Source organism: Balaenoptera acutorostrata, chromosome 10 (assembly GCF_949987535.1).
Source record: "Balaenoptera acutorostrata chromosome 10, mBalAcu1.1, whole genome shotgun sequence".
Classification (NCBI taxonomy): domain Eukaryota; kingdom Metazoa; phylum Chordata; class Mammalia; order Artiodactyla; family Balaenopteridae; genus Balaenoptera; species Balaenoptera acutorostrata.
In genome coordinates, this window is record NC_080073.1 from 7,155,768 (window position 1) to 7,165,661 (window position 9,894).

Sequence of the window (9,894 nt, forward strand, 5' to 3'; positions counted from 1 at the left end):
AGTATATTATTAAAATTGATTGTATCTGTTTCTTTTTGCATTTTTTAATGTGACTCCTAAGGAATTTTTAACTGCATGACTGGCATGATACTTCTAGTGATCGATGCTGTTCTACAAGTTATGGAAGCCAGAACAGGGAGAAAAAGATAAGCCCCGCCAAGGAGCCCTAGCTATCTCAAAAAAATGAAACCCGTTTCTATTACCCCAGAATCTGCCTCATTCAGACCAAGGTTTGGCCAAATTCATGAAAAAACTCCTTGCTCAGCCGACTACTTAACAGTACAAACAGAATGACAGTGGAAAGCGTACACAATCTGTTCTCAGACACCACTGACATATAGCAGTTAATTCAGTGATGATGTGTCCTTATCTGTGGATGAGGCCGGGCCCTCAAGACCCTGCCGTGGGAAGGAAACCACCAACCAGCAAGCAATCCAGAGGAAGGTTCAGAGAAGGAGACAGACGGACAGACTGGCCTTGGCATTATCCACACTCAAACGAGGGGAAACACGTGCTGGGGCAAGTCGGTCCTCCCCCCCGAGCCACCCAGTCCTCCTCAAAGGCCTCTGGGCTCAGGTCTGCGTGCGTCCCCACCCCATCTACACCCCGTCCACAGCCGGGGGTGGGCAGCGAGGTACTTTCTGGGTGCCGCCTCCCCCTCCCTCAGTGTATCCGGCATCCTTCCTTCCTCCCTCCCCCAACCAGCCTCCGCTCTGCGGGATGTGCTCCTCCGGGTGCTTTCCAGCCCGCAGGCCACCTTTCTGCTCCGGAAGGGAACGCAGCAGCCGGCGTGGCTGTTTGCCTGCGGGGTGTTATCTAAGATCAACACTGGCAGCTCCTGTCTCCAGGGCCGGGACTGAAGGAGGCCTCACGTCTCCATGGGGCCTGGTCACCGTAGTCCGTTTGGGGTTTTGGGGGGCGGGGGGACCACGCTCTGAAACAGCTGCAGGCCTTCTCTAGCATCTCCCTACCTGCTCCACCTTCAGCCCTTCTAAGCCCCGAAGCCCAGAGGCATCAGCTCAGGTGGCCCGCAAGAGCGAAGGCCTCCAGGTGACACGCTTACACTCTGCTGGGACTGCGGGAGGATTCCGGCCCCCCAGTGCACTGGTGGTGAGAAGTTTTCCAGCAGGAGGTACTCAGTCCCCACATTCTACTGAGGGGCTCAGTCCAGCCCCTCCTGGGCACCCACTGTCCCTAGAGTCTCCACAAGGGTCCAGTGCCCCCTGACGACCATCTCAGTCGGGCAGTCATTGGATGACCAGCGTTCTGCTGGCTCCCCTGCCCCATCCCATCCTGCTCAGGAGCCTGGCTGGGCGTCCGGGCACTGCCACTGAGGGCTGCGTGGCTTTGGGGAAAGTGTGGTCCCTGTGGCATTCAGGTTTTCTCCCCGTGAAATAAGGGTGCAGCCTCCCAGGTCTTTAAGGTCGTGTTCTGTCACTCCTCTGCTCAAGAGCCTTCAGTGGCCTCCCTCTTCCAGATCAAGCCCAAACTCCTTGGGCCACCAGCTTCCAAACTGCTTATCCCAGCCCCGCACCTCCGTCTAGGCCTTTTCTTACAACCCGCCCCATTACCACCCTCCTCCGAGCACCCAGCCTTCTCACTGGGGCCACAAACAGTCTACACCCACGCCTGCTGTTCCCCTCCGCTCCTGCCCCTCTGCCTGCAGCGGTGCCCTCCCTTCAAAGCCCTGCTCCACTTCCGCCGCCTGGATCATGGAGCCCTTCCTACCCTCCCAGCCCGAGCCCAGCCAGAAGCGAGCTCCTCCTCTGAAACGCTAGAACGTCTACGCAGACAACTCACCGAGCCCTTAGGAGTCACCACCTGGGCATCCCGTGGGATGAGCCGCTGCGGGCACGTAAGGAATCCCCCACGTGGTTGATGCACTCTTCGTCCATGAACATCTGACGTGGCAAAGGCTGGCCAGGGTACAAAAAACAGTTGTCATCTGAATGGTACTTGACAGGTTATAAAGGATTTCACACCCATCACCTCAGTTAATCCTCAGAGCCCCTCTGAGAGGCAGCCGTGAGCAGGGGGACGCTTAGTGATCTGCGTAAGGCCAATCTGTGTGTGGTAGCACCAGGTCCCGGCTCTCCTGCCCCCAGGGCACTCTGCTTCCTCTCAGAACCTGGCTGGGCGAGGGGAGACAAGCGCACACATTAAGAAAGACCAAGCTGAGCGCAGCCATCACCACCACCCAGAAGAAAGGATTGGACACTTGCCCCTTATTGTTGCCCTCAGCTTGTATTGGGCTGATTGCATCCCTGTGGGTCCCCTTTACACACTCTTCCATCCCCTGTATTTCTTGGGAGTTGGTTATTGAAACTACAGCATCTATAGACTTAGGTTTGATTTTTATTTGCAAGGTGGAGCATGTGATTCTACCAAGAGTTACACAAAAGTAAAACTTTCCTTATTTGCTTGTTTCTTATTACCAAATGAATATTCAACCTAAGCACTAAAAATAATTCCAAAGAAGAAAAAATTGAATAGCATATGTCCTTCCAGATAGTTGACTGTCTATATTTGTTGTATTTTTCTGTCTTGTATTTCTTCCATAAAATGGGATCATACTACACGTTTAAAAAAAAAAAAAGGACAGGAGTTCAGCCCCTGTTGGAGATGATCCCTGCCCTGCTCCCCCGCAGTTTCCTCATCTGAAAAATGGGGCTTCCCTCGGGGACGTGTGAGAATTCCAAGAGCCAGCGTCCCATGTGCTCGGGGTGTGTGGGAGCCAGAGCAGCATCCCTCATGGAGAGCAGCGAGCGCAGGGGCAGGATAAGCTCCTGAGTTCGAGTGAGGATACCTCGTTCTATCCCGGGAGGAAGGGAGTGGCAGAAGGGCCAGTAAGCCAAGGCCCCAGAGCAGCAAAGCCAGACCAGACCCAGGGCCACTCTCCTCCCTCCCACCTAAACCAGGGCCAGGCACGCTTGCGGAGAGGAGCAGCAGATGGCCACCTCACGTGGCTGTCCCAGGCCACCCAGACATCTCTCGGGGCGTTTGCCCTCCGCTGTTGATTTCTACCCAGAGGACGACGTGAGCAGTTTTAGTTCCCAAGGAATGTCAATCAGCCCCCGGATACTGGGCTGCCCTGAGGTGGAGTTGCTGGTTTAAAACAAACACAGGCTGCCTATATAATGACCAGGCAGCCAACAGTCGCCACCTCCACCAGGAATCCCAGGTAGGCACTCTGGCGACTCCCTTGCGTGTAGGTGGGTCTGTTTATGGGTTAATTCACCTCCACTGCCGGGCATCCACAGGCCCATCTGAACTCAGGGAGGTCGCACGACCTGGGGCAGCCTGGCTGCTCAGAGCTGGGCTTGGGAGCCACCCCAGTGCCCCCATGTCTCCTGGGACCTTGCCAGTTCAGCTTCCTCATACATCCTCGAGAAACTTGGCACAAGGTCCTCGGGGCCTGGGATAAAGGACATGGGGAGCCCCACTGCCAAGCATTCTGCCCCCAGATGAACAGTCTTGGGAAAGAGCACACACATCCTTCCATCGCTCCTACCTGGGGGAGGCGGGCAGAGAGGGCGCCAAGAGCCGCTCTACTCCGCAGTCATGGCCCCAGGTCCAGGTCAGAGCCCTTCAGCCTGTCTGCTGGGCTCAGAGGCACAGGGAGGGAAGCAGGGGGAAAAGAGGGGATGGAATGGGGGGTGCATGCTGCCCAGAGACGCTCTCTCCTCCAGGCCCATCTGTCCCCAGCCAGCCGAGGCCATGCCCTCCCCAGGGACCATCTGCAGCCTGCTGCTCCTCAGTGTGCTCTGGGTGGACTTGGCCATGGCGGGCTCCAGCTTCCTGAGCCCCGAACACCAGAAAGTGCAGGTGAGACGTCCCCCCACGAGCCCTGCGTTCTGACTGGGGAATCGCATTGCAGCCCTGCCATGAGCTGCGTGACCTGGGCAGCGGCTCACCCTCTCTGCGCTTCAGCCTTCTTCTCCCAGAGCACAAAGGAGGACTCTGGGTCTGACCGTGGGCCCACACCTCACTCTGCTTCTGGAAGGACAGGGGGGCTTAGGGCCCTAAGGAGAACACCTCCTCTTTCCAGCAGAGAAAGGAATCCAAGAAGCTGTCAGCCAAACCGAAGCCCCGGGCCCTGGAAGGCTGGCTTGACGCAGAAGTCAGAAGTCAGGCGGAAGGCGCAGGGGACGAGCTGGAAATCCAGGTGGGTCCCTCTGCAGTTTTGTACTTTCAGCAGTGGAGGGGATGGGGCGCGGGAGGGCGTGGAGAGGCGGCCATCCACAGGGGCTCACTTACCAGCCACTCAAGGAACATTAAATAGCACAAAAACAGTGGACTCTGCACCACTGGGCTCAGTGAGATCGGCTTTGCCGATCAACAGGCAAACATCTAAGCAACTTTGCTGTATTAGGATGAGCCTCAAGCAGAGGGGAGAGGGGGCGCCAGCAGATGACAGGTGATCTCAGAGGGGAGCCAGCAAATAGACACTCAGGAAGAAAGAGCTGCTCACAGACTGGAGGCGTTTCCTGCAGAAAACTTTCTGATTGACTCACGGGCCCCTCAGACCTTACCTTACCAAATCTTACCAGACGGCGGCCTGGACAGGTGAGCAGCAGGCCCAGCTCTCACCAAACCCCACCTGTAGACGAGGATGGGGCTCATCAGGCTTGCTTGAGCTTTGATGAATAGTTCACGGGGCAGGGGAGCCATTTAGAGAGAAACGGAGGACTAGGAGAGAAGGCGTTTTATAGTCACCCGTCGGGCAGCTGCGGTTCTGACAAGAGTTTAGGTGAGGACAGATACCCGCACGCAGGGAAACCAGAATCCCCGGCTGGTGCCTAGTAACTACTGTTAGTAACTGGGGTCTCACTTTCCGGCTGCTTTACCCTCCTGCGTAGCACTTAACCTCTACAACCGCCTGTGAGGTCAGCGGGGCTGGTTTCTGTGCCCTCATTTAGAGATGAGGAACCGAGGTTCAGCCGAGGGAGCTCACTGGGCTGAGGGGCCACAGCCTGCATGGGGCAGAGGTGGGACCCACAGTCTGGGGGACTCCAGTCCCCAAGCCCTGTGTCCCCATCACCGGTCTGGCAGAGAGCGAGCAGGTGGCCCAGGAAGTCTCCTCTGCCCAGCCTCGGCCTCCCTCCACCTACTCCCAGCCTCTCCTCCCCTCAGGGGTCAAATCCCCAACCCTTGCCCTCTGACCCTCACCAGGCGCCTCCTCCGCCACGTGTGAGACCCCACCCGCCACATTCCCACTCATCGGCCTGCAAATCCTTAGACTAAAACCAGGGAACTTTCCGGGTGAGACTGCCAGGTCCAGTGGGGCCAGAGACACCCTAAGTTAGCCCAGGCGGGGAAGAGGTTCCAGTGGCTGATGACTCACGGCTGGATGTTTCCAGTTTGCACAGAGCAAACGGCAGGCCCTGGCTCCGCTAGAACCAGGAGTCTGAAATGTCGGCGGTGGTGGGACGCCAGAGGCAGGTGGGAGGCCTGTGACACAGGCTGCAGAGCTCTGGCTGTGCCCCCCGAACCTCTCCAGGGCTGGGGTCCCACCTCACTCATCCCAGGCCCCTACACCCCCTCCAAAAGTTTTCCTGAAATCAAGTTTCAGAGCTGGAAGCTTTCAAGACCAAGTTCCACCCATCCCCCACTGACCAGATGAGACACTAAGGCGCCTTTTCAAGTCGCTCGAAGCCGCTCCCCTATCCAACAGCTGCTACACCTCCCGTCAGTTGCCCGTCGCCCGGTTCCAGGGTGCAAACCAGCCCAGCAGGTCCCCAGCTTGGTGCTCGTGGTGCTGCAAAGTCTGCTGGGGTCATCCAACCACCCGCATCAACCACAGGGGTGGAGGGGAAATGAGTATTTACTGAAGGGAGGGGACAGAGGGGCCTCAGTTCCCCCAAAATCACTCATATCATCTCCACTCGCTCCACCTTCACAGTGGAGACAAGAGGGGGAGGTAAATTTTAAAAAGGGGACCAACAGATATCTGTTGTTTTAATAACATCTCTGAGCATCTCAGCTCATCTGTGAAATGGGAGCAACAGTGGCTCCTGCCCGGAGGGAAAGGGGCTCAGCCTGGGACTGACCAGGGCAAGGGCTGCACGCAGGGCAGCGGCTCGGGGGCTCAAAGAGGCTCCAGGGCTGGTGGACTCAGGCCTGCAGTCTGGCCCTTGCTTCCACCTCCCTCTGTGGCCCCAGGCAAGTCGGGGCCTCAGCTCCTTTATCTGAAAAATGTGGCTCACGTGTCCTGTCTGGAGGCCAAGGAGGCAGGAGGATCAAGGACCGAGGGCTCCCTTTCAGCCCCAAGATCCCTGCGTCAACTCATCCAGAATCTCAGTGACCAACAGGGCCAGGAACCCAGGCAGTTACTGGATGAACGGAGCTAAAGATAGTCTCCACTCCCCAGGTGAGAAACGATGATGTGGCCGAAAACAGAGCTCCTTCCTATTCACCCAAAACGGAGCTCCAGTAAATCATCTCATAGGATGCCGAGAAATTAGGGGAAATGGGGTGCTCTCCCTGTGGAAGGGACGAGACGGAGGCACAGAAAGAAGAACAAACTTGGCTCAGAGCATCGTTCTAGGGAAAGGTCAGCTTCCTGTCCAATTTCCCACAGAGCAAGGAGAGGCCTGTGCAAATGAGAGGAAGACCACCTGGGAAGGGAGGAAGGTGGGGGGCTAGTGCTGTGTACACCAGGGAGAACCCTGCTCCCCAGATCACCCTGCCAGGGCCTGAAACTCTACCACTGGCCATTCAACCTTATGTCTTCCTAAGCTGCAAGGAGCGGGGAACCTTGATCTAGGGGATCTCACAGCTTTTATCAGTAACCTCCTCAGAGGTAAGGAAAGAGGGTACAAGGTAAGCCTCCTAAAGATGGTGCGGACGCTAAGACTAGGCCTGGGCAGGAGGGTAACCTGGCTGAGCTGTCCCCTCAGTGGTGCCTGCTGGACCCCAGGCCCCCTCTCTCCCTCTCCTGAGAGCCCAGGGCCTCCACTGGGATGGGGGCGGGGGGCGGGGCAGGGACGGGAGGGTGTGACCTCTGACAATTCCTGGGTCCTCCTCCTAGTTCAGCGCCCCCTTTGACGTTGGGATCAAGCTGTCAGGGGCTCACTCCCACCAGCACGGCCAGACCCTGGGGAAGTTTCTTCAGGACGTCCTTTGGGAAGACGCCAGTGGTAAGTCCTTTCTCCAGTTTCCTCGGAGTCCCAATGTGAGTCCGCCTATGGGTGACAAAACAGAAGTTTTCTTCCCCATCCCCGCCTCTCAAAAGAGCTTCTAATTCCTCTTTCCCAAACACAGTCATCCCTCAGTACCTGCGGGGGAATGGTTCCAGGGCCCCCAGCTTTTAGGGGATGTGCCCAAATCACACGGTCCATATTCTGAGGCCAGCGCTCCCCCCATTACAACACACCACCTCCGTCACCCTGTGGAAGAAAAGCCAACTTTGATGGCACTGGCAGGATGGCGGACACAGCACTATTTTTTTGATGTTTTGGTTTTTTTTTTTTGGCTGTACTGCACGGTATGCGGGATCTTAGTTCCCTAATCAGGGATCGAACCCGTGCCCCCCGCAGTGGAAGCACGGAGTCTTAACCACTGGACCACCAGGGAAGTCCCAGACACAGCACTTTGACTTGACCTCTTGCTTTTCAGAAACCCCAGCCGACAAGTGACGGGCCCTGAGTCCAGCCATTTCTCCGTTTTCCCACCCTCAGAAGCACTTACCTGGCTTCCAGAACACTTCCGAGACCACTCCCAGCTCTGAGGGGTACCAGCCTAGGAGGTGAATAAATGCTCAAACTGGATGGTGAAGGTTCAAAATGTTTATTTCACGAAAGAGGAAAATTTCACATTTCACTGAAAAACACCCCCTGCCCCATTCTTGGTCTATGGTCAATGGGAAGAGAAAAGAAGAACATGTAGCAACGAGGTGTCAATGCTTAGAAAACCAAATTAGACCCATTTCTACAAGCAGATAAGGCTACTGGGGGAGAGGAGGTGGACAGAAAGGGGGAAGGAGGGGTGAGACAGAGGAGAAAAAGGAGAAGAAAGACTAAGTTCCTTTAAATATCAGAGCTTCCCGATGCAAAGTTGCACTGAGAGCTTATTAACAACCAGCAAGGCCTGTGTGGACAGGAAAACTTCAGGTGACACTATCAGAGCCAATAGCCGTTGAACTGACATCCATGGGCAGAAAAGGATGCTGGGAACGTGAGAGCCTGAGTTTGAAGCTGGACTAAGTGGGCCGCTAACAATGGCTAGAGCCACTGCTGGACACAGCTGACCTAACTCCTCCTCCTTCCTCCTCGTCCACTGAAGAGACCTGGCACTGCAGACGCCACCTCATGTGGCCAAGGCTGGCCATTACCTTGGTTCCTTCATTGATCTGGGACACCAGGTTGATGTCCAAAAACACTTCCAACTCCAGCTCACAGCTGAAGTGAGCCTTGGTCCTTAAATTCCACAGCTGAATTCCAGTGAAGACCCAGTCTTCCTGGGAGGAACGTCACTTATCAGTCACTTGCTCTTTGGTATAAACACGTGAACTGACTTAAGAGCTAGTGACGATGGATGCGTGATCACAAGGGGAGGAGCACCGCCCACCCCAACAGGTGCGCACCCATCAGAAACATGCAGGATGCCCCTCTGCGAAGCTGGGGTAACATCCATATTCTGGAGAAACCTCTGTCACAAAGGGCTCCCTCTAGGAGCCAAGTATCTTTTCGAGTGAAATTCTGGCCATCTGGCACTCAAGGCACAGCCCTACAGCACTAACCACTGATCACACTAAGCGGGCACCCCGAAACCCCACCACCATGCCTCAGTGACGAGCCACACATGGGCCGTGGAATGTCACATGATCAGAGACCCTTAGAAATGCAGAGTCTCAGGCCCCGCCCCCGCCCTAATAGATCAGGATCTGCATTTTAACAAGACCCCCAGGCGCATATATAAAGTGGCTTAGAGGCCACGGGGTCCTATTCAGGCAGCAGAGCCAGGTCGGCCCACCTGGCTTAGAGCAGGTGTGGACTCTTATATAACTGAGGAAAATGCAGACTTGGCCAGGGGGCCCTCAACAACACTGAAAGCGCATGAAAAAGCTGTCCTGTTCCCTCTTTCACTTATCTCCCCCCCACAACTCTCTAAGCCCCAGCTCTGCTGTCAACTCCATGCCCATGCATTGGGCACACAACACATATACACACACTCTTCCATCTCTCGGGGGACCACACACCTGACGACCTGACCGTGCAGTGTCGCAGCTCACCGAGCCCTTGCTTCTGAAAGCATCTGCCTCTAAGTGGTAATCACACTTTGAAAGGCATTATCCCCACTAGAGGAATCTAAGGTATTGGAGAGCAGGTGAACTACTTGGGTGGAGGGAGAGAGGAAGCAGAAGTCCGCCTCCAGTGAGCCAGCCACTCGCTCTGATGCAGAGACCCACACGCGGGCCTGGAGCTGAGGCACGTCCCAGCTCTAAAGCTTAGTAGGGGTGCAACCCTGATCATCACTAGCCAGGCCCACCGCCCTCTTCTCAACACCCAGCGGAGGCACCAAGACTCAAACATAGGCAAAGGGCCCAAGAAACCAGCTCCTGACCTGCTGGAGAAGCAGCCAGACGGGGCTCCGGGGAGGATGGGGGCCAGGCCCTGGGGGGAATGCTCGTCACCTGATGCTCCTCCACAAAGACAAGCCCTTACTCCTTTCTCAAGGGACACACAAGCCTTCTCTCCCACTTGCCTAGGTCATTCACTCCAGAAACAGAGGTTAAGCACCCACTCTGGTCGGGCTCTCTCACCTGTCCCAGGCAGCATGGTGGGGTGGAAAGCTTGAGGCCTTCAGGCTCAGACCTGAATCTGAACACCAGCTGTCTGGTCCAGCCCACGACACTGAACTTCTCAGGCTCCTCCCATGTAAAACACCCACCTC

At 56.1% G+C, this 9,894-nt stretch overlaps 1 protein-coding gene across 1 annotated transcript; it reads left to right on the forward strand.

Annotated features, from left to right (window-relative positions):
* The first annotated feature begins 3,110 nt into the window (after positions 1 to 3,110).
* Positions 3,111 to 7,717, forward strand: GHRL (ghrelin and obestatin prepropeptide). Its single transcript, XM_007192569.2, has 5 exons — positions 3,111 to 3,181; positions 3,690 to 3,825; positions 4,049 to 4,165; positions 7,031 to 7,139; positions 7,618 to 7,717. The coding sequence occupies exons 1-5, from the start codon at positions 3,138 to 3,140 to the stop codon at positions 7,635 to 7,637; spliced, it is 426 nt and encodes a 141-aa protein (XP_007192631.1). The 5' UTR covers positions 3,111 to 3,137; the 3' UTR covers positions 7,638 to 7,717.
* The last annotated feature ends 2,177 nt before the right edge of the window (positions 7,718 to 9,894 follow it).